The sequence below is a fragment of the Petromyzon marinus genome (genome assembly GCF_048934315.1).
Source record: "Petromyzon marinus isolate PM22_M1 ecotype Great Lakes invasive population chromosome 67 unlocalized genomic scaffold, UKy_Petmar_22M1.pri1.0 chr67_unloc.3, whole genome shotgun sequence".
Lineage (NCBI taxonomy): Eukaryota > Metazoa > Chordata > Hyperoartia > Petromyzontiformes > Petromyzontidae > Petromyzon > Petromyzon marinus.
The window spans coordinates 644,600-669,809 of NW_027422593.1; the positions used below are offsets into that span (position 1 = coordinate 644,600).

The 25,210-nt window shown below is 51.6% G+C and overlaps 3 protein-coding genes across 5 annotated transcripts in view; all 3 read right to left on the bottom strand.

Moving 5' to 3' along the window:
- The window catches only part of LOC116956747 (uncharacterized), a 34,188-nt gene extending 29,117 nt beyond the window's left edge, over nucleotides 1-5,071 (bottom strand). For both annotated transcript variants that reach the window (XM_076057995.1, XM_076057994.1), the window contains exon 1: nucleotides 4,119-5,071. In XM_076057995.1, the coding sequence (XP_075914110.1) occupies nucleotides 4,119-5,067 (949 nt within the window). In that variant the 5' untranslated portion in view covers nucleotides 5,068-5,071. The remainder of the gene's footprint in view (nucleotides 1-4,118) is intronic.
- Nucleotides 5,072-17,776: 12,705 nt separating this feature from the next.
- On the bottom strand, nucleotides 17,777-22,596 carry NGRN (neugrin, neurite outgrowth associated). Of its 2 annotated transcripts, none has more exons than XM_032978521.2 (3): nucleotides 22,082-22,596; nucleotides 20,349-20,457; nucleotides 17,777-18,267 (listed from the first exon to the last, which is right to left on the bottom strand). In XM_032978521.2, exons 2-3 carry the CDS (start codon nucleotides 20,420-20,422, stop codon nucleotides 17,907-17,909), a joined length of 435 nt encoding a protein of 144 aa, XP_032834412.2. In that variant the 5' UTR covers nucleotides 20,423-20,457; nucleotides 22,082-22,596; the 3' UTR covers nucleotides 17,777-17,906. The 2 variants fall into 2 exon arrangements, with proteins under 2 accessions (XP_032834412.2, XP_075914112.1); XM_076057997.1 differs by lacking the exon at nucleotides 22,082-22,596 and adding an exon at nucleotides 21,428-21,511 and having other exon boundaries at nucleotides 17,780-18,267.
- Nucleotides 22,597-23,413: 817 nt separating this feature from the next.
- The window catches only part of LOC116956805 (palmdelphin-like), a 30,553-nt gene continuing 28,756 nt past the window's right edge, over nucleotides 23,414-25,210 (bottom strand). The window contains exon 8 of the mRNA XM_076057990.1: nucleotides 23,414-23,641. Coding sequence (XP_075914105.1) covers nucleotides 23,414-23,641 — 228 coding nt within the window. The remainder of the gene's footprint in view (nucleotides 23,642-25,210) is intronic.

The following is a 25,210-nucleotide window of genomic DNA, read 5'->3' on the forward strand; positions in this document are numbered from 1 at the left end:
TAGGGGCAGTAATAGGGGTAGTAATAGGGGTAGTAATAGGGACACCAATAGGGGCAGTAATAGTGGCAGTAGTCCTGGACCACTCATGATGAGTTCGTCACCGACTCAACAATGACCACCCACAGCATCCGGCTGCGGATGAGATTTGCAACCTCACCGTGACCGGGCAGGCGACGAGGTGAGGGGGGAGTGGGGAGTGGGGTAAGGTCACCCCAAGGTCACTCTGTCATCCGGCACATCAATCACGCTTCGCGTATTGATACCGATACCGGCCGGAGGAGAAATCCTCCTGACCCATGAAGCCCTCCGCACCACGGATGTCCCCGTAGCGAAGCCGGAATTCGATTCGTGTCGGGATGAGTCGTTAGTAACGTTGTGACCCAGTGCCCCGACTGGACCGCCCCCCACTCCACCCCCCCCCCCCGCATCTGTGAACACGAAGAGCTTTATAGCTCTTCGGATTTACTCGCCCTGCAGCATGAATAGCAACATTTCCACTTCCGCGTGTGCCAGCCGTTGTGTGTGGGGTGTCCAGGGGCCCGCTTCCGAGACGGAAGAAGCTGCTAGGGAAATCAGTGGGGCCCCATCAGCTGCTGAGATGAACACCGTTTATAGTTTTAGATTTTGAAGCTTCCGTGGCTGCAAGGATCCATACTCTTTGGTTCGATTCGGTAAAGTCACGAATAGCACCAAAGAGTACCGTTCAGTTTTGCTTGGACTGAGGTTCAAGCGGTGCGTTTATTGTTCCCTACACAGCGCACTCCGATCGTGTTTGCCGTTGTTGTTGTTGTTCGTAACTATACACTGCTACACTACGATACGCTACGCTACTAAGTATACTACATTAATATACACTACGCTACTAAGTATACTACTCTACTATACACTACGCTACTATACACTACGCTACTATACACTACGCTACTATACACTACACTACTAAGTATACTACATTAATATACACTACGCTACTAAGTATACTACTCTACTATACACTACGCTACTATATATACTACACTACTATACACTACGCTACTAAGTATACAATACACTACTATACACTACGCTACTATATATACTACACTACTATACACTACGCTACTAAGTATACTACATTACTATACACTACGCTACTATATATACTACACTACTATACACTACGCTACTAAGTATACTACATTACTATACACTACACTACTAAATATACTACGCTACTATACACTACGATACACTACTATACATACTACACTACTAAACACTACTACATTACTATACACTACGCTACTAAATATACTACACTACTATACTCTACGCTACACACTACGGTACTAAATATACTACATTACTATACACTACAGTACTATACTAAATATACAATACACTAAATATACACTACGCTACTATACACTACACTACTATACACTACACTACTATACTAAATATACTACACTACTATACACTACACTACTAAACACTACACTATTACACTACTATACACTACTAAACACTACACTATTACACTACTATACACTACTAAACATTACGATACACTACGCTACTAAATACACTACACTGCTATACACAACACTACTACACTACTATACACAACTACACTACTAAACACTACACTACTACACTACTTTACACTACGCTACTAAATATACTCCACTACTATACACTACACTACGATACACTACTATACATACTACACAACTAAACACTACACTACTATACATACTACACTACTATACACTACTACACTATGATACACTACACTCTAAATATACTACACTACTATACACTACACTACAATACACTACTATACATACTACACTACTAAACACTATACTATACATACTACACTACTAAACACTATACTATACTACTATACACTACTAAACACTACTACACTATACTACTATACACACTACACTACTATACATACTACTACGCACTACAATAATATGCACTACACTACTATACACTACGAAACACCACACCACTATACACCACTATACACTACATTACTACATTACTATATACTACACGCTATCACACCACTACACTATACACTACACCATACACTACATTACTATATACTACACGCTATCACACCACTACACTATACACTACACCACTATACACTACTACATTACTATATACTACACGCTACTATGGACTACACCACTACACTATACCGCTATACACTACATTACTACATACTACACTACACTATACACAACACCACTACACAGTACACTACTACACTATACACTACATTACTATATACTACACGCTACTATACACTACACCACTATACACTACACCACTATACACAACACCACTACACTATACACAACACCACTATACACTACATTACTACATTACTATATACTACACTATACACTACACTATACACAACACCACTATACACTACGTTACTACATTACTATATACTACACTATACACTACACCACTACACTATACACAACACCACTATACACTACATTACTATATACTGCACTACACCACTACACTATACACTACACCACTATACACTACACGCTACTATACACTACACCACACCACTACACTATACACTACACTATACACTACACCACTATATACTACACGCTACTATACACTACACCACTACACTACACACTACACTATACACTACACCACTATATACTACACGCTACTATACACTACACCACGATACACTACTACATTACTATATACTACACGCTACTATACCTACTATACACTACACCACTACGCTATACACGACACCACTATACACTACATTACTATATACTACTATGGACTACACCACTATACTATTTTTTTCAGAAATCCGCCCTATTTGGTCTTAGGGTCGGCTACCCTGTTGTGGCTGGCTCCCTGTGGCCCCGGGGGCGACGAGGCCCAGGGATTTGCCCTCCCAGGGCCAATAGAAGAACCTGCAAGTCGCCCTCCCGGTGTTCCAACGATGCCACATCCTGAGAAAACCCTCCTCCCATGACTTTGATTAGGCCTCGGGTAAAAGTACCGCATTTTCCCGCATATAACCCGCGGGGTAGACCACTTTTTACAAACAAGACCCTGCGGGGTATATGGAGGCGAGGGCTATCCCAAAAAAGTATTTCACACGTGTGACGTGTCACGGCTCGTTACATTTTTTCGTTGGTAGGACCATCCACTGTGCAACACTCACGTTTGACTAAAGCACCGCTGAATACACCACTCGCACTAAAATTGCACGTGTTATTAAATTATTCGAATTGTTCGTACAATGAAACGACAATGGTTTGAAGTGGGCGCGCTTCATATTGTTGGTTCTTTCGGTAAAGTCACGTAGAGGGGAAATACTAAAAATATAAAACTAATAAAATTATCACGACGTTTCGACTGCAACACAAGCAAGCAAGCAGCAATCATCATCGGGTGTGAAAACCACAGCAAGAACATTTGAAAAAAGTGCCAGTTGTTTTTAACGTTAGCACCACGGAGAGAGATTTGACAGTCTGGTCAGACGGACGAGTCCATCTATACTCTTTGGTTCTATTCGGTAAAGTCACGTAGGTAAAAATAAAATCACAAAAATCACGACGTTTCGGCCACAACACAAGTGGCCTTCATCGGGTGAAGGGACCGGACTGTCCAGAGGACAGCGTTGGAGTGAAGACAACCGAGTCCAGGTCGCGTTGTCCTTTAAGCGACCTGCGCTCGGCTGTCTTCACTCCAACGCTGTCCTCTGGACAGTCCGGTGCCTTCACCCGATGAAGGCCACTTGTGTTGTGGCCGAAACGTCGTGATTTTTTACCTACGTGACTTTACCGAATAGAACCAAAGAGTATGGATCCTTGCAGTCACGAAAGCTTCAAATCTAGAATTGAGTCCATCGATGTTTAGAAAAGAGGAGGGGGGGGGGGGCGGAGTCGAAAAATAATGGATGCGGTCTGAAAGCCACCTTAAGCGTGATCAACCAATTAAGACCCGAAATGGTTTATCAAATCCTTCCAATGATTGCTAAGCCAGAATCCATCTTCTCGGTTGTCTCTGTGTTTGTGTATGTGGATAGCCCCCCCCCCCCACCTCCAGCCCGGGCAACTCACCCCCCGCGGAGTCTGCGGCAAGGCCCCTGGCGAGCGCCAGCAGCTCGATGAGACTCGGCCCGGCGCGGGGGGAGCGGCAGGGCCCCCCCGGGCCGGGAGCGGCGTCCCGGTCACCCCGCACCTCCTCGGGGGGCGCTCCGGCGGGGCGGTCGGACGCCGCCATCGTCATCATCGTCGTCGTCGTCATCGGCGCCTTCATCATCGTCGTCATCATCGTCGTCGCCGTCATCGCCGTCGGCGCCTTCCACATCGTCGTCATCATCGTCGTCATCGGCGCCTTCATCATCGTCATCGGCGCCTTCCGCATCGTCGTCGTCATCGGCGCCTTCATCATCGTCGTCGTCATCGGCGCCTTCCACATCGTCGTCATCGTCGTCATCACCGTCTCATCATTCATCCCCGCATGCCCGGGCGGCCGCAGCGCCGCCGCCGCCTCCGCGGTGCCCCAGGCCTCCTCCTGCTGCTGCTCCTCCTGCTCCTGCTGCTGCTCCTCCTGCTGCTGCTCCTGCTGCTCCTGCTGCTGCTGCTCCTCCTCCTGCTGCTGCTCCTGCTGCTGCTGCTCGCGAGCGACGGCCCGCGCCGGCGGGCGACGGTGGCCGGGCGAGCGGCGGCCGCGGCCGTCGAAGGAGGAGGAGGCCGCGGCCGATTGAAGGCCCGCGTAGGGCCCGCTGCGACGAGCGGTCCAGAGCCGCGCCACGGCGACCCTGCTGCTGTGGCTGCTGACGACGACGACGCTGCTGATGACGTTGGCTGCTGATGATGATGACGTCGCTGATGACGACGCTGCTGGTGATGACGACACTGATGATGACGCCGCTGGTGATGACGACGCCGCTGATGATGACGAAGCGACCCCTGGCTGAGCGAAGGGCCGCCAGCGAGCGAAGGGCCGCGCAGGGCTGAAGGCCCGAGCCTGGCGGGCCAAGCTCGGAGACATCCCAAGAGCCATGGGCCTTGCTTCTGACAAAACGTCAAGAAGAAACACTGCTGCTGATGATGATGTTGTTGTTGGTGTTGATGTTGATGTTGCTGCTGCTGATGTTGTTGTTGTTTATGTTGTTGATGTTGCTGCTGCTGATGCTGCTGATGTTGTTGTTGTTGATGTTGTTGATGTTGTTGATGTTGCTGCTGCTGATGTTGTTGATGTTGCTGCTGCTGATGTTGTTGTTGCTGGTGTTGTTGATGTTGTTGCTGCTGCTGTTGATGTTGTTGCTGCTGCTGTTGCTGCTGTTGTTGCTGGTGCTGTTGTTGCTGCTGCTGTTGTTGATGTTGCTGCTGCTACTACTGCTGTTGTTGTTGCTGCTGTTGATGTTGCTGCTGCTACTACTGCTGCTGTTGTTGCTGCTGTTGATGTTGCTGCTGCTACTACTGCTGTTGTTGTTGCTGCTGTTGATGTTGCTGCTGCTACTACTGCTGCTGTTGTTGCTGCTGCTACTGCTGTTGCTGCTGATGTTGCTGCTACTGCTGCTGCTGTTACTGCTGCTGTTACTACTGCTGTTGCTGCTGTTACTACTGCTGTTGCTGCTGCTGCTGCTACTTCGTCGACCGATGAGAAACGCCGACGCAGTTCGGCACCGCACACCCGAGAATTCCCGCTCGCCTCTCTCTCTCTCTCCTCTGCTGCTGTCAAAACAGCCGCTCGGTGTCTATCCGGTGTGTGTGTGTGTGGCGGGGGGGGGGTAGCGTCCTGGAACGTCGGACTAACGAGTGGGTGGCAGTAGCCGTGCCCGTACGCGTGGGGGAGGAGTGGGAGGGTAGACTGATTGTTACCGGTTTGTTCAACTTGTTGTTGTTGTTGTTGTTTTAAACTACATGAGGTCAGTAAGCGTCCCGCTCTAGCACTCCGATGTCGCGTCTCTCGTCACAAGCCTGCCCCGGCCATCACTAACGACGATGACAAGCTGCTCCTCATCATCATCAGCATCGTGTCATCATCATCACCATCGTGTCATCATCAGCATCGCGTGGATATTCACAGCGGACTCCGGGACTCAAAGACACCCAAAGAGGATGCTCAGCAATCTAAGAGACCCACAGACACCTACAGAGACCATACAGAGACCCAGATAAAAGCAGAGACCCACAGACACCTATAGAGACCCACAAACACCTACAGAGACCCACATACACCCACAGAGACCCACAGACACCTACAGAGACCCACAGAGACTCAGACACCTACAGAGCACCCAGAGACCCAGATAGAAGCAGAGACCCACAGAGACCCACAGAGACCCAGGTAGAAGCAGAGACCCACAGACACCTACAGAGACCCACAGACACCTACAGAGACCCACAGACACCTATAGAGACCCACAGACACCTACAGAGACCCACAGACACCTATAGAGACCCACAGAGACCCACAGACATCTCCAGAGACCATACAGAGACCCAGATAAAAGCAGAGACCCACAGACACCTATAGAGACCCACAAACACCTACAGAGACCCACAGACGCCTACAGAGACCCACACTCAAACTAAACTATTTTATTTTACTCGGTAAGGCGGCTAATGTTAGCTCCTTTTTGCCAGAAGCGTACCCTGGCCATCACGAGAGCAACTCAACGCGACGTTGCGGCTTATCATCATCGTCATCATCATCAGCACGTAGACATTTCTAGCAGGCTCAGAGACCCATACTCATAGAAACCCACAGAGACCTACAGAGACCCACAGACACCTACAGAGACCCACAGACTCCTACAGAGACCATACAGAGACCCACAGACACCTACAGAGACCCACAGACACCTACAGAGACCATACAGAGACCCACAGACACCTACAGAGACCCATACTCACCGAGACCCATGCTCAGACTATAACATGTTTTTATTTTACCAGCTAAGGCCCCCCCACTCAGCTGGTGCGTAGCTCAGAAGCAACGCTGGCTACCGCAAAGCAGGAAATATTAGCGGCGTTCTTGTGCTGCTGTTGAGTGTGACCGGACGTCGCCTGCGAACAACAGCAACAAACAAAAGAGCTTCACAGCTCATCGGATTTCCTACTCCAGGTCGGAATTTTTTGTTCCCAAAAAAAAATCGAGAGAGTCGCCCTTGACCGCTCACGGGGTCGACTGTCCACCAACACCACCACCAACACCACCACCACCAACACCACACACACACACAACAACCCTGCCGCTAACGCTCTCTCCCAGTAGTTGTCTTGGGCAGCTGCACCAAGTCGGTTCGATAAGACAACACACAAACAACAACGAGAGAGAGCGCAAGGACTCTGGTTACTGTACGCCTGAGAGCACGGAAACACGTGGGGAGCGCGTGGGGGAGGGCTGGGAGGACTTCCGCGCACGTGACCGAGAAGTCCCGCCTCCTTCTCCAGGGCCCGCCCCCCCTCACAGGGCCCGCCCCCCCCTCTCCAGGGCCCGCCTCCCCAATCCAGGCCCATCCCCTCTCCAGGGCCCGCCCCTCTCCAGGGCCCGCCCCCCTCTCCAGGGCCCGCCCCCCTCTCCAGGGCCCGCCCCCCTCTCCAGGGCCCGCCCCCCCAATCCGGGCCCATCCCCTCTCCAGGGCCTATCCCCTCTCTAGGGCCCGCCCCCCTCTCTAGGGCCCGCCCCCCTCATCAGGACCCGCCCCCCCAATCCAGGCCCATCCCCTCTCCAGGGCCCGCCCCCCTCTCTAGGGCCCGCCCCCCCCAAATCCAGGCCCCTCCCCTCCCACCCACCCTCACCTCCAGGCCCTCCCCCCTCTAGGGCCCGCCCCCTCTCCAGGCCCCACCATCTAGGGCCCGCCCCCCTTCCTCCAGGTCCTCCCCCCCCCAGCCCCTCCCCCCACACAGAGACTCAGAGACTCGCACAGAGATTTGAAGTTTTCGTGACTGCAATGACCCACAACGCTCTTTGCTTCTTTCGGTAAAGTCATCACGTTAGTGGGTATAAATAAATAAAAAATGCTGTTAATCTCAATCACGACGTTTCGGAGGCAACACGAGCCTCCGTCATCAGGTGTAGCTAGCGCAGCAACATTACTGTAGAGACAGAGAGAGAGAGAGCTCTTTGTGATAAGAGATTACTACATAGGGTAAGAGGAGGATTGCAGGAGCCAGGGATGACGGATGCAGGGTGGAGTGGCGTGGGGTCAAAATGAGGGCACCCCCATGGATTGTCGCTTGTCGCCAGTGATAGCCAACGTTTTCATGGAGACATTTGAAACAGACGCCATCCGAACGTCCACCCTACGTCCCTCCCTGTGGAAGAGATTCGATTCATTTGGCGAGACGTTGGGCCCCCACCCCACACACCACACACCACACCCCACCGGCCAAACGCCGGTCAGCCGTCGATCCTCGGCTTCTTTGCCAAGACATAGTTTCATAGTTTCATTTATTTTGGTACAGCCCTGTGAGCCATTCGGCTCTTGAATCGGAGTGCAACCGCAACAAACAAAAAACATGAACAAGAAAAACATCTTGAAGTGACTTTGTGTGTGACTGTGCAAACAGAAAATCCAGGAAAAAAACCCATCAAAATATTCCTGAAATAGCACCGTACACCAACGCTGTGTGCAAAAATCCCAGTGGGATGCAAGTCAAACAATAACAACAACAACCACAAGACAACTAAGATTAAGGCCATCAGTCTAACTCCGTACTACAATAAACAAAAACATGGCCAAAACAAACAAAAAAAACGTTTTCGAAATCACCAAAATAAAAGCCATAAATCCAATGCAACGGTGACCATAGGGACTGTGACCGAATTTTTACACAGTAAACTACGTAAATAAATTCTAACACCAAAATCTAGAGCCATATTTTAGGCCGCTGAATAGCAGTGGCGGCTAGGGTTGTACACGAGCCCCCGCCGCCCTCCAGGCGGTGAATTTTGACGTGTTCGTCTAATGCAGTGGTTCTTAACCTTGTTGGAGGTACCGAACCCCACCACTTTCATATGCGCATTCACCGAACCCCTCTTTAGTGAAAAATAAAATGTGATTTTTTTCAAATTCAAGACATAGATATGTTTTTTACTGGTACACAAAATGAGCCGTGCATGAACATTACCTTGTTCAAAGAATAAAACCAACACAATGCATAAACTCACAACAAATTACATACCTGGAAATCAATGTGACTTCTGCTGTTGCCTTTGAGAGATCAGTTCAGATATGCGTGGCTTCACCTTGGCAAGTGCCACTCTCATGTCATTTTCACAGCAAAGTCTGTTCCTTTTCTTCGTTTTTATGTCCAGCATCCTCGAAAAGGATTGCTCACAAAGATATGTTGTAACAAATGGTATAAAAAAATCCAGGGCTTTCTTAGCAATAACTGGATACTTGTTCATTTGTCGACACCAAAACGTTGAGAGCGTTGTTGTTCTGAAGAGTTGCTGTTGAACCTGGCTCTGCTGAATTTCAATGATTTCGTCGAGGAATTCATCATTGACATCTGCTGTTTCAACAGCAAACGTGAACGGCTGTCTCACCCATGCTGGATATGACTCTCTTGTAGGGAAATATCCGTCGAGAGACTTTGCAAGCTCATCTAAGTGCGTGGCAATTGTTTGCTTCAGTTCCGTGGATACAGAAATATCTCCGATTCCAGACACATCTTCGATCTTACTTGCACAGTCGTCCAGAAGCGGGAAGTTTGCGAAGTTATTGTTCTCTGTTCGTCGTTTCCATAACGGTAGCTTTTTTTGAAAAGCCTTCAGGTGTTCTTCCGCTTCCATGATATTGACTCCACCACCCTGCATCTGCTGATTGAGATGATTGAGAGCTGCGAATATATCAGCCATGTACGCTAAAATGAGAATGAACTCAGGATTTTTGAAGCAATCTGCATGGCAGTGTTGGTGCTCTTGCAAAAACAGGGCTAATTCCACACGCATGGCAAAAACACGATTCAGCACCTGTCCCCGGGATAACCACCGAATATTAGAATGGAGCAGAAGTACCTCAAATTCAGAGCCCATTTCTTTACACAGCTCACTGAAGATGCGGTGCCTCAGAGCACTTTTTCGCACATAGTTCACACATTCCACCACAGTTTTTAATACTTCTGCCATTTTTGGAGGTAAGGTTTTTGTTGCCAACGCATGCCTGTGCAGAATACAATGCGTCACAATGATGTGTGGTGCATCGGCCTTTACTAGCGCACCAAAACCAGACTTTCTTCCCAGCATGACTGGAGCTCCGTCCGTACAAACTGCAGAAACCATATCCCATGAAAGATTGTTGTCTCTGAAGAAGTCATCCACAAGCTTCTTCACATCGGCTGCCTTCGTTGTTGTTGTAAGAGGCTTACAAAATAAAAACTCTTCTTTTATCATGTCGTCTTTCACATAGCGTACAAAAACAGCAAGCTGGCTTAGATCAGAAACGTCTGTGGTTTCGTCGAGTTGAAGGCTGAATTTTGCCGGGCTTGAAATCAGATCCGCGACTACTTGAGCCAAGATGTCTTTACTCATGTCTTCTATTCTGTCACTGACGGTGTCATTTGAAAGGGGAATTTGGGATAATTTACCTTCGGCCGCTGTTCCGAGTATCAGATTCGCCATCTTTAATGCAGCTGGTTTCACAAGTGTTTCACCAATGGTGTGTGGCTTGCCCTGCTTTGCGATCAGGTAAGCAACTTCGTACGATGCTGTCAGGATCGGTTTGTTAACAGGTACAAATCCAAGAGCAGGCAGAGTGGCCCTTTCATCGAATCTGGATCTCTTCACCCTGAATTCAGCAAGTGTTGTGTTCTTGTATTCCCCGTCTCCATGCAGCTTCAAGAAGTGTTCCTTTAGTTTTGCCGGTGCAAGACTAGAGTTGCTCAACTTGGCGTTGCAAATCATGCAGATAGGACGCTCACTCCCATCACGTTCCGTGATACATGAGAATCCATGTTGTACATATTTGTCCGACCACTTTCTTCTTTTGCCCGACATAGTTAGTATGGATAAAATATTAAAGAAATCACACGACGTACGACAACAACAGTCACACGTTGACTACTGAGTACGCACTAAATTCCCCGCAGCGCTGATTGGCCAAGCAGTGTAGCATGATCATCTGCAGCCAGTGATGGCCAAGCGGGCCGTGTGTGTCATCACAAATTTACACAATAATTCAAGTGTGTCCGGACCTCCGTGGCGGGGGCTCTGCCGAACCCCTGAGATCGACTCACCGAACCCCTGGGGTTCGATCGAACCCAGGTTAAGAACCACTGGTCTAATGTTTCAACTTCACGCGAAACTTCTTAGTGCCCCGAGTAGCTCTCGACGAGGCGCATCGATTGGCAGCTAGTTTTGTCGTCGGTAAGGCAAAGGGGGCCTCGCGTCGCTACGCGGTTTTTCCCACCCCGGCGCGGCGATGGGTCACGCCAATTGCTTCATACGTGGATGATACTTTCGTCATTCGGCCACACGGCCCGACCAGCATTGAACCAATTTCTCGGCCACATTAAACTCAAATTTCGATTGAAAGCTTTCGTGACTGCAAGGATTCATCTTCTTTGGTTCTTTCGGTAAAGTCGTCACCACGTAGAATGAGAATAAAATAATAAATTGATAAAATAACACAATAATATTCTCACGACGTTTCGGCCACAACACAAGCGGCCTTCATCAGGTGAAGGGACGAAACTCCATACACCCGTCCATCAAATTCACCACGCAAGTGCAGAAGGGTGGCATAGCTGCCATTCTTGGGTGTTCTGTTTGAGAGGAGACCTGATGGCTCTTTGGGACATTCTGTCTGTAGGAAACAACCACCTGATACTCCGATCAAAATCATCACGTTACCATACATATGCAGGCGTTACCAAAGAAGATTTCCCAAATTCAAAAACAAACACAAGATCCAGGTCCGGTTCAATAGAGTACACAAAATTCGTGATCTGATCCCATCCGTAAAGGATGTCATCCCTGACTTACAGTACCCCGGTGTCTATAAACGGGCTTGCATTCGTGGTAATTGTTACATTGGGGAAACGAAACGGCATGTTTCTGACCGCATTCGCTAGCGCAAGTCTGATTTGAAACACGGTAGGACGAATTATTCTTCCGTGGCCGATCATTGTTACAAAGCGGTGGGTTATCATGATATTGTTTCCTCCGATACCAAGGCACTCTGCCAAGCCGTCTGGATACCACCAAAGATTTGTACATGAAGCCATCCAGATATAAAAACATAGACGTAACTTCAACCGAGAGGATGGATCCATACTCTTTGGTTCTATTCGGTAAAGTCACGTAGGTAAAAAAATAAAACAGCAAAAATCACGACGTTTCGGCCACAACACAAGCAGCCTTCGTCAGGTGAAGGGACCAGCGCTGTCCTCGAGACAGCCTGGTCCCGAAACGTCGTGATTTTTGTTGTTTTATTTTTTACCTACGTGACTTTACTAAATAGAACCAAAGAGTATGGATCCTTGCAGGCACGAAAGCTTTAAATCTAGAAAGGATGGATTCAAATTGAGCAATCATTGGAAAGATGTTATTATATTCTTGGTTGTTTCGGCAAAGCCACGTAGAAGGGAAACAATAAAATCCTCACGACGTTTCGACTGCAACACAAGCATTCATCATACCTGATGATGAGCAATCATCACACCTGATGATTGCTGCTTGTGTTGCAGTCGAAACGTCGTGAGAATTTTATTGTTTTATATTTTTATCGTTTTATTGTTTCCCTTCTACGTGGTGGTGACTTTACCGAAAGAACCAGGAATAATAATTTTATTGTTTTATATTTTTATTATTTTATTGTTTCCCTTCCACGTGGTGGTGACTTTACCGAAAGAACCAAGAATATGAATCCCTGCAGTCACGAAAGCTTTAAATCAAAAATTTTAATAAATGTTTTCTCCTACAACATCAGAGTGCAGCGCCACATTAAACACGCAACTACAATGACAATAGTTTAAAGCGATTTGAAGCATTTTGATTTAAAGCTTAAAACATGCTTTAAATTGTTCTTGCTGTGGTTTTCACACCTGATGGTGATTGCTGCTTGTGTTGCAGTCGAAACGTCGTGAGAATTTTATTGTTTTATATTTTTACCATTTTGTTTCCCTTCTAACGTGGTGACTTTACCGAAAGACCCATCAATATGAATCCCTGCAGTCACGAAAGCTTTAAATCAAAAGATCGCGTTATTAACCACGCTAAACTTGAACTGCCTCATGGTTTATATTCATGTCCATATCTCCGGTATTTAATTCCCAGCCGCACACACGACCATCACGAGGATATTATGAACTTGCAATGTTTCAATCGCGCAAAGCTGTCTCGTATCCTACTCTACCTCGCAGACCCTCCACCACCCTGCATCCGTCCCCCCTGGCTCCTCCACCCCCTCCTCTTTACCCTATATAATAATCCCTTACCACAAAGAGCTCTCTCTCTACAGCAGTGGTTCTTAACCTTGTTGGAGGTACCGAACCCCACCAGTTTCATATGCGCATTCACCGAACCCCGCTTTAGTGAAAAATAAAATGTGATTTTTTTCAAATTCAAGACATAGATATGTTTTTTACTGGTACACAAAATGAGCCGTGCATGAACATTACCTTGTTCAAAGAATAAAACCAACACAATGCATAAACTCACAACAAATTACATACCTGGAAATCAATGTGACTTCTGCTGTTGCCTTTGAGAGATCAGTTCAGATATGCGTGGCTTCACCTTGGCAAGTGCCACTCTCATGTCATTTTCACAGCAAAGTCTGTTCCTTTTCTTCGTTTTTATGTCCAGCATCCTCGAAAAGGATTGCTCACAAAGATATGTTGTAACAAATGGTATAAAAAAATCCAGGGCTTTCTTAGCAATAACTGGATACTTGTTCATTTGTCGACACCAAAACGTTGAGAGCGTTGTTGTTCTGAAGAGTTGCTGTTGAACCTGGCTCTGCTGAATTTCAATGATTTCGTCGAGGAATTCATCATTGACATCTGCTGTTTCAACAGCAAACGTGAACGGCTGTCTCACCCATGCTGGATATGACTCTCTTGTAGGGAAATATCCGTCGAGAGACTTTGCAAGCTCATCTAAGTGCGTGGCAATTGTTTGCTTCAGTTCCGTGGATACAGAAATATCTCCGATTCCAGACACATCTTCGATCTTACTTGCACAGTCGTCCAGAAGCGGGAAGTTTGCGAAGTTATTGTTCTCTGTTCGTCGTTTCCATAACGGTAGCTTTTTTTGAAAAGCCTTCAGGTGTTCTTCCGCTTCCATGATATTGACTCCACCACCCTGCATCTGCTGATTGAGATGATTGAGAGCTGCGAATATATCAGCCATGTACGCTAAAATGAGAATGAACTCAGGATTTTTGAAGCAATCTGCATGGCAGTGTTGGTGCTCTTGCAAAAACAGGGCTAATTCCACACGCATGGCAAAAACACGATTCAGCACCTGTCCCCGGGATAACCACCGAATATTAGAATGGAGCAGAAGTACCTCAAATTCAGAGCCCATTTCTTTACACAGCTCACTGAAGATGCGGTGCCTCAGAGCACTTTTTCGCACATAGTTCACACATTCCACCACAGTTTTTAATACTTCTGCCATTTTTGGAGGTAAGGTTTTTGTTGCCAACGCATGCCTGTGCAGAATACAATGCGTCACAATGATGTGTGGTGCATCGGCCTTTACTAGCGCACCAAAACCAGACTTTCTTCCCAGCATGACTGGAGCTCCGTCCGTACAAACTGCAGAAACCATATCCCATGAAAGATTGTTGTCTCTGAAGAAGTCATCCACAAGCTTCTTCACATCGGCTGCCTTCGTTGTTGTTGTAAGAGGCTTACAAAATAAAAACTCTTCTTTTATCATGTCGTCTTTCACATAGTGTACAAAAACAGCAAGCTGGCTTAGATCAGAAACGTCTGTGGTTTCGTCGAGTTGAAGGCTGAATTTTGCCGGGCTTGAAATCAGATCCGCGACTACTTGAGCCAAGATGTCTTTACTCATGTCTTCTATTCTGTCACTGACGGTGTCATTTGAAAGGGGAATTTGGGATAATTTACCTTCGGCCGCTGTTCCGAGTATCAGATTCGCCATCTTTAATGCAGCTGGTTTCACAAGTGTTTCACCAATGGTGTGTGGCTTGCCCTGCTTTGCGATCAGGTAAGCAACTTCGTACGATGCTGTCAGGATCGGTTTGTTAACAGGTACAAATCCAAGAGCAGGCAGAGTGGCCCTTTCATCGAATCTGGCTCTCTTCACCCTGAATTCAGCAAGTGTTGTGTTCTTGTATTCCCCGTCTCCATGCAGCTTCAAGAAGTGTTCCTTTAGTTTTGCCGGTGCAAGACTAGAGTTGCTCAACTTGGCGTTGCAAATCATGCAGATAGGATGCTCACTCCCATCACGTTCCGTGATACATGAGAATCCATGTTGTACATATTCGTCCGACCACTTTCTTCTTTTGCCCGACATAGTTAGTATGGATAAAATATTAAAGAAATCACACGACGTACGACAACAACAGTCACACGTTGACTACTGAGTACGCACTAAATTCCCCGCAGCGCTGATTGGCCAAGCAGTGTAGCATGATCATCTGCAGCCAGTGATGGCCAAGCGGGCCGTGTGTGTCATCACAAATTTACACAATAATTCAAGTGTGTCCGGACCTCCGTGGCGGGGGCTCTGCCGAACCCCTGAGATCGACTCACCAAACCCCTGGGGTTCGATCGAACCCAGGTTAAGAACGACTGCTCTACAGTAATGTTGCTGTGTCAGCTACACCTTGATGACGGAAGCTTGCGTTGCCTCGGAAACGTCGCGATTTGATTAACTTTATTTCACTTTTATTTTGACCCACTACGTGACTTTACCGAAATAACCAGAGAGTACTCACACAGAGACCCACAGACTCGCACAGAGAACCAGAGACTCACACAGAGACCCACAGACTCACACAGAGATCCACAGACTCACACAGAGACCCACAGACCCACACAGAGACCCACAGACCCACACAGAGACCCACAGACTCACACAGAGACTCACAGACTCACCCAGAGACCCATAGACTCACACACAGACCCATAGACTCACACAAAGACCCATAGACTCACACAGAGACCCACAGACCCACACAGAGACCCACAGACTCACACAGAGACCCACAGACTCACACAGACCCACAGACTCACACAGAGACCCACAGACTCACACAGAGAACCAGAGACTCACACAGAGACCCACAGACTCACACAGAGACCCATAGACTATGCATAGAGACCCCCATACACACGGAGGACTGAACTGGCACGTGTAACAGTTTAATGAGTTGCGAGCACATTTCATCAAGGCCGACGTTTCGAAAATCAAGTCGAATCAAGTTGCCGCCTTCCCCCCCTCCCCCCTTCTACCCCTCCCTCAAACCCCCCTCCCCCATTGTCCCCCCTTCTACTCCCCATCTCCCCCCACATCTCCCCTCCCACATCTCCCCCCCCATCTCCCCTCCCCCATTCCCCACCTATCTCCCCCCCTTATCTCTCCCCCCCTTATCTCTCCCCCCCTTATCTCTCCCCCCTTATCTCTCCCCCCCTTATCTCTCCCCCCCTTATCTCTCCCCCCCTTATCTCTCCCCCCCCATCTCCCCCCCCCCCCCCATCTCCCCCCCCATCTCCCCACCCCATCTCCCCCCCCTTCCCCCCCCCCCCACTTCCCCCCCCATCCCCCCCCCCCCCATCTCCCCCCCCCCATCCCCCCCCCCCCCCCGAGGAGCTCATATCCGGTACAGGAAGTTGCCGCGGTGGTCCAGGACGTCTCGTCCGGCTTGCCGCGTCTCCGGCGGCGCCAGCGGCCTGCGGCTGTGCTCGTCGGCGAGCCGCTCCAGCTCCCCGGCGCTCGGCAGCCGTCCCGGCGGCGCCTCGGCGCGGCCGCGGCCGTCACCGTCACCGTCACCGTCAACGTCACCGTCACCGTCACCGTCACCGTCACCGTCGCCGTCACCGTCGCCGTCGCCGTCGCCGTCGCCGTCACCGTCAACGTCAACGTCACCGTCACCGTCACCGGCAGCCATGGGCGGCGGGCGCGGTGCTTTGGCGCTTGCGGGCGGTGGCGGCGGGGAGGAGGAGGTGGAGGAGGAGGAGGGGGAGGAGGAGGAGGGGGAGGAGGAGGTGGAGGGGGAGGAGGAGGAGGAGGAGGAGGGGGAGGAGGAGGAGGAGGAGGAGGTGGAGGGGGAGGAGGAGGAGGGGGAGGAGGAGGAGGAGGAGGAGGTGGAGGGGGAGGAGGAGGAGGAGGAGAGGAGGGGAAGGGAGGAGGAGGAGGTTGCCAACCGCGCCGTCCTCCGCACTGGCACGCCGACGCCGTAGCCACCACAAGCAGCAGCAGCAGCTGCAGCAGCAGCAGCGGCAGCTCGAGAGGCAGATGGCGGAGGAGGAGTCACATGGGCAGTCCGGCCTAGCGGCACAACGCCACCACCACCACCACCACCACCGTGTCCACCACCGTGTCGACCACCACCACCACCACCACCACCACCGTGTCCACCACCACCACCACCACCGTGTCGACCACCACCACCACCACCACCACCGTGTCGACCACCACCACCACCACCACCACCGTGTCGACCACCACCACCACCACCACCACCACCGTGTCCACCACCACCACCACCACCGTGTCGACCACCACCACCACCACCACCACCGTGTCGACCACCACCACCACCACCACCACCGTGTCGACCACCACCACCACCACCACCACCACCGTGTCCACCACCACCGCCATGCCCAGCACCACCGTATCCACGCCGCCACCGCCCAGCAGCTCGCCCAGCAGCTCGTGCCGTCCCGCGGGCGACGCCGGCCCCCTCAACGGCGCGGCGCCGGGCCGGGCGAGGGAGGTGACGGTGGCGAGGAGTCATCATCGTCATCATCATCATCATCATCGTCGTCGTCGTCATCGTCGTCGTCATCGCCGCCGTCATCGCCGTCGTCGTCGGCGTCGTCGCCGCGAGAGGCGGGGGGAGGAGGCGCCGCTCTCTCGGCACGTTGGCCAGCGCCGCCGCCGCGGCCGCCGCGGCGGCGGCGGCGGGCGTCCTGCTTGGCGCGCCGGGCGTCTGGCGGTGCGAAGCGGCCACGCAGGACTCGCACCACCACAGAGCGCGGCACGCCAAAGCCCACGGCCAGGCGCGGCACGGACCACTCGCCGGGACACTCCTGGGCCAGGAACCTGCCGGGGAGGGGTGGCGGCGGTGGTGGCGGTGGTGGTGAGGTGGTGGTGGTGGTGGTGTGGTGGTGGTGTGGTGGTGGTGGTGGTGGTGGGGTGGAGTGGTGGTGGTGGTGTGTGGAGTGGTGGTGGTTGGGTAGAGGTGGTGGTGGTGTGGTGGAGTGGTAGTGGTGGTGGTGTGGTGGTGGTGGTGGGGTGGTGGTTGGGTAGAGGTGGTGGTGGTGTGGTGGAGTGGTAGTGGGGTGGTAGAGTGGTGGTGGTGGTGGTAGTGGGGTGGTAGGATGGTGGTGGTGTGGTGGGGTGGTGGTGGTGGGGTGGTGGTGGTGGTGGTGGGGTGGTGGTGGTGGGGTGGTGGTGGTGTGGTGGGTGGTGGTGGTGGAGTGGTGGTGGTGGTGGGTGGTGGTTGAGTGTTGGTAGGGTGGTGGTGGTGGTGTGGTGGTGATGGTGGTGGGGCAGTCAAGCAGTGCCGAGATTATTATTATTGTTGTTGACAGGAGATGTTGACTACCTCGCCCGGTGTACAGGAGGTCGTGGGGTTCGATCCCGACCCTGACGATGCCTGCTGCTGTATATGTGGAGTCTGCGTGTCTCTCTCTCTCTCATCATCATCACGGTGGCTATGAGATGTTGACTACCTCGCCTGGTACGCAGGAGGTCGTGGGTTCGATCCCGACCCCTGACGATGCCTGCTGCTGTATATTTGGAGTCTGCGTGTCTCTCTCTCTCATCATCATCATCATCACGGTGGCTAGGAGATGTTAACTACCTCGCCCGGTGTAACAGGAGGTCGTGGGGTTCAATCCCGACCCTGACTACGCCTACTGCTGCTGCTGCTGTATATTTAGAGTCTGCGGTGTCTCTCACCCCATCCGTGGTTGCGTGGATTTTCCTCCGTGTCCTCCGGTTTTAACCCCTCCACATAGAGAATCAACGTCACCACGCGTTTAGAGAGCGTTTCGCTAGCTGCTCTGAAGCTCCAAGCGGTAGGCCACTGATTTGTGATGGCCGGGTAACTTTTAAAGAGACATATATGGCTCCGTGGGCACCTTACCCGCTAAAATAAATAAGTGCTGATGGCGGTGCGGGTTCGCAGTGCTGCGGTTCGTAACAATGTGGTGGTGGTGGTGATATTGTGGTTAGCAGGGTCGTGGTGGAGGTGGTGGTGGTGGTGCTGTGATAACGATGGTCGTGATTGTGGCGGTGGTGGTTGTAGTAGTAGTGATACTGATGATGTTACTGATGATGGCGACAGTGGTTTTGGCGGCGATGGCGGTGATGACGGTGATAGCGGCAGCGGTGGCTTTGCGATGATGGTGACAGTGGTTGCGATGATTGTGGTAGTTGTGGCGGTGCGATGGTGGTGTTTGTGGTGGTGGTGGCGGTAGCGGTGGTGTTGTGGTGGTGGTGGTGATAGTGTGGTAGTTGCGGTTGTGTGGTGGTGGTGTTGCGGTGGTGGTGTTGCGGTGGTGGTGTTGCGGTGATGGTTGCGTTGTGGCGGTGGTGTGGTGGTGGTGGTGTGGTGGTGGTGGTAGTGTTGCGGTGATGGTTGCGTTGTGGCGGTGGTGTTGTTGTGGCGGTGCTGTTGTTGTGGCGGTGGTGTTGTTGTTGTGGCGGTGGTGTTGTTGTGGCGGTGGTGTTGTTGTAGCGGTGGTGTTGTTGTAGTGGCGGTGGTGTTGTTGTGGCGGTGGTGTTGTTGTAGTGGCGGTGGTGTTGTTGTAGCGGTAGTGTTGTTATGGCGGTGGTGTTGTTGTGGTGGTGTTGTTGTTGTGGTGGTGGTGTTGTTGTAGCGGTGGTGTTGTTGTGGTGATGGTTGTTGTTGTTGTGGTGGTGTTGTTGTTGTTGTGGCGGTGTGTTGTAGTGGCGGTGGTGTTGTTGCGGCGGTGGTGTTGTGGCGGTAGTGTTGTTGTGGTGGTGTTGTTGTTGTGGTGATGGTTGTTGTTGTTGTGTTGTTGTTGTGGTGATGGTTGTTGTTGTGGCGGTGTTGTTGTTGTTGTGGCGTGGTGTTGTTGTGTTGTTGCTGTGGCGGTGTTGTTGTTGTGTTGTTGTTGTTGCTGCGGCTATGAACCCAGGGTGTCACCCGTCACCTCATGTGTTCCATGGCCTCCCAGGTGAGGCGCCTTTCTGGAGGCCCCGGGTCCGAAGTGTCTCCGCATGCCATGCTCCCTCACCGCCTTGCGGTGACTCCGTAGGAACCTGCAAACCGCACCGGAGCAGCTCAATCACAACATCACTGGATTAACCAGGGCGGCTGCCGAGTTAGAACCCGGTAATGCGCTCCCCTCCACTCACTCTCCTGCCTCTCCCCTCTCATCTCACTCCACTCCCTCTCATCACACTCCACTCATCTCACTCCACTCACCTCTCATCTCACTCCACTCCCTCTCATCTCACTCCACTCCCCTCTCAACTCACTCCACTCCCCTCTCATCTCACTCCACTCCCCTCTCATCTCACTCCACTCCCCTCTCATCTCACTCCACTCCCCTCTCAACTCACTCCACTCCCCTCTCATCTCACTCCACTCCCCTCCACGCACCTCCTACCTCTCAGCTCTCATCTCACTCCACTCCCCTCTCATCTCAACTCCACTCCCCTCACATCTCACTCCACTCCCCTCTCATCTCACTCCACTCCACTCTCAACTCACTCCACTCCCCTCTCATCACACTCCACTCCCCTCTCATCTCACTCCACTCCCCTCTCAACTCACTCCACTCCCCTCTCATCACACTCCACTCCCTCTCATCACACTCCACTCATCTCACTCCACTCCCCTCTCAACTCACTCCACTCCCCTCTCATCACACTCCACTCCCCTCTCATCTCACTCCACTCCCCTCTCCACTCACTACACTCCCCTCTCACCTCACTCCACTCCCCTCTCATCTCACTCCACTCATCTCACTCCACTCACCTCTCATCTCACTCCACTCCCCTCTCATCTCACTCCACTCCCCACTCACCTCACTCCACTCCCCTCTCATCACACTCCACTCACCTCACTCCACCCCCCTCTCATCTCACTCCACTCCACTCTCACCTCACTCACTCCCCACTCATCTCACTACACTCCCCTCTCATCTCACTCCCCTCCCTCACTCTCCTGCCTCTCCCCTCTCATCTCACCCCACTCCCCTACCTCTCCCCTCACCCCGTCACGCACCTGTACATCTCCTCGTCAGGGTCCATTCTCCCCACGTCTCCCTCCTCCTCATCCTCCTCGCCGCCTCCTCCCCCCCCCCGGGGTCCCCGTCTCACCTCACCCCTCCACTCACTCTCCTACCTCTCCCCACTCACCTCTCTCACCCCGCACCCTCCTACCTCTCACCTCACCCCTCCACTCACTCTCCTACCCCTCTCACTTCACCCCTCACCACTCACCTCACCACACCACTCACTCTCCTGCCTCTCACCTCACCACACCACTCACTCCCCTACCTCTCCCCCACTCACCTCTCTCACCCCACTCACCCTCCTACCTCTCACCTCACCCCTCCACTCACTCTCCTACCCCTCTCACCTCACCCCTCACCACTCACCTCACCACACCACTCACTCTCCTGCCTCTCACCTCACCACACCACTCACTCCCCTACCACTCACCTCACCACTCACTCCCCTACCTCTCCCCTCTCACCCCACTCCCCTACCACTCACCTGACCACTCACTCCCCTTCCTCCCCACTCACCTCACCACACCACTCACTCCCATACCCCTCCCCACTCACCTCACCCCACCACTCACCCTCCTACCCCTCTCACCTCTCACCTCCCCCCACCACTCATTCCCCTGCCTCTCACCTCACCCCGTCACGACCTGTACATCTCCTCGTCAGGGTCCATTCTCCCCACGTCTCCCTCCTCATCCTCCTCCTCCTCATCCCCCTCCTCCTCGCCGCCTCCTCCCCCCCCGCGGGGTCCCCGTCTCCCCGTACCCCTCCCGGGGCCCCCGAATCCCGGCGAGGACGCGTGGAGCCACGCCGAGGGCTGCGGCCTAAACACCGGCGGGGGGCCTCGGCCTCGCCTAGATTCCCTACCGGGCGGCCCCTGCCCGGGGCCCCGGCGAGGGCGAGGGGAGCCGGCGAGCCGGCACGGGAGACGGCGGAGGGCCACACCGCGCAACCGCGAAACGCCAGTCGCACGGCAGCCTCCATTGTTTGTTGTTTGTTTGTTGTTGTTGTTTTTTGTCGGATGATGGGTTGGAGTATAACGGAGATTTTAGTGTTAACACGCGGAGTGGTTTTTAAAACGTCCCGTGGGGAATTCCCGCACGCGTGGTTACAGTGCGAGGGGGGAGGGGGGGGAGGCAGAGGTGGGGGGGTGTTCCTCCATCTTGGTCAGGGAAGGGTGGATTGTTGACGTGATGACCATCTTGGTCAGGGAAGGGTGGCTTGCTGACACGATGACCATCTTGGTCAGGGAAGGGTGGATTGTTGACGTGATGACCATCTTGGTCAGGGAAGGGTGGCTTGCTGACACGATGATCATCTTGGTCAGGGAAGGGTGGCTTGCTGACGCGATGACCATCTTCGTCAGGGAAGGGTGGCTTGCTGACGCGATGACCATCTTGGTCAGGGAGGGTGGATTGCTGACGCGATGACCATCTTGGTCCGGGAGGGTGGATTGTTGACGCGATGACCATCTTGGTCAGGGAAGGGTGGCTTGCTAACGCGATGACCATCTTGGTCAGGGAAGGGTGGCTTGCTGACGCGATGACCATCTTGGTCAGGGAAGGGTGGCTTGCTGACGCGATGACCATCTTGGTCAGGGAAGGGTGGCTTGCTGACGCGATGACCATCTTGGTCCGGGAGGGTTGATTGTTGACGCGATGACCATCTTGGTCAGGGAAGGGTGGCTTGCTGACGCGATGACCATCTTGGTCAGGGAGGGTGGATTGCTGACGCGATGACCATCTTGGTCCGGGAGGGTGGATTGTTGACGCGATGACCATCTTGGTCAGGGAAGGGTGGATTGTTGACGCGATGACCATCTTGGTCAGGGAGGGTGGCTTGTTGACGCGATGACCATCTTGGTCAGGGAAGGGTGGCTTGCTGACGCGATGACCATCTTGGTCCGGGAGGGTGGATTGTTGACGCGATGACCATCTTGGTCAGGGAAGGGTGGATTGTTGACGCGATGACCATCTTGGTCAGGGAGGGTGGCTTGTTGACGCGATGACCATCTTGGTCAGGGAAGGGTGGCTTGCTGACGCGATGACCATCTTGGTCAGGGAAGGGTGGCTTGCTGACGCGATGACCATCTTGGTCAGGGAAGGGTGGCTTGCTGACGCGATGACCATCTTGGTCAGGGAAGGGTGGCTTGCTGACGCGATGACCATCTTGGTCAGGGAAGGGTGGCTTGCTGACACGATGACCATCTTGGTCAGGGAAGGGTGCAGAGGTTGTGATGGGGCGGGGTAAGATTCACGCTGACGCTGTGGCCATCTTGGTCCGGGAAATGTGCAGAGGAAGTGATGGGGCGAGGGGGGGGGATGGTGTGCTGCTTTCGCGGCCATCTTGATCAGGGAAGGGCGCAGAGGCCGTGATGGGGCGGGGGGAATCCATGCTGACGCGACGGCCATCTTGGTCAGGGAAGCGTGCGAAAGGATGTGATGGGGCGGAGGGATTAATGCTGACGCGGCGACCATCTTGGTCAAGGAAGGGTGCAAGTCAGTGATGGGGCAGAGGGGTGGGTGGTGCTATTGTCGCGGCCATCTTGGTTCGGGAAGGATGCTGGCGGTGGCATCTCTGTTGGTGAGGGAAAGTTTGCAGAGGCATTGATGGGTCCAGGGGTTGTGGCGCGCTGTTGATGCCGCCATGTTGGTCGGGGAAGGCTGCGTGTTTAATTGAGTAACTTGATTTATTGCGAAAGAAATCTACGTGGTGTTTGAACATCTTTTAACACACCTCTAGTTTTGCTTGCCAGAAAGGGTAAAACCTTTCATCTAGATTCGAAGCTTGCTCTGATTTTCCCACCTGATGATGATTGCTTTTTGTGGCAATCGAAACGCCGTGATTTTTTTTTTATATTCTTATACCTACGCGACTTTTACCGAAAAGAACCAAACCAAAGAGTATGGTTAAAAGCCTTTATTTCTTATTTTTCATACTTTGATACCGGCAAAAGAAGGCCTCACGTGACATCGCTTCTGCTCACCACGAGCTGTGTGAATGATCTATTCGGTAAAGTCACCACGTAGGTAAAAAATAAAATAAAAAAAATCACGACGTTTCGGCCACAACACAAGTGGCCTTCATCAGGTGAAGGGACTGGACTGTCCAGAGGACAGCGTTGGAGTGAAAACAGCCAAGCCCAGGTCGCGTCCCTTTAAGCTGTGTGGCTTTACAGAATAGAATCAAAGAGTATGGATCCTTGCAGTCACGAAAGCTTCAAATCCTAGAATTGCCCCTTACTTAGTTTCAGTTTTATTTATTTTTGTATAGCCCCGTGAGCCATTCGGCTCTTGAATCGGGTGCGACCACAACAAATAAATAAACAAAAACACGAACAAGAGGAAATAATCTTAAAGTGGCCACGTGTGGTGACTTTGTGCAAAACAGAAAATCCATGACAAAAAATAAAAACCCCAGCAAAAATATTCCTGAAAAAAAAATCACCGTACACCACTAAAACGCTGCGTGCAAAAAAATTCCCAGTGGGATGCAAATCAAACAGCAACAACAACAACAACCACAAAGACAACTTTAGATTAAGGCCGTCAGTCTAACTCCGTTTCTACAACAGAAACAAACACGTCCAAACCAACAAAAACGTTTTCGAAATCACCGAGAAATTAAAGCCATCGGAAATAGGTTTTACCCTTTTAACTTGCACAAAAACTGACGCCTTTACACAAGGGGATCATGTTTGCAATAACCACAACACAAGCAGTCAAAATGCAAACAAAAAAAGACAACTCTGATAATAATATTGCCACTGTCCTTGA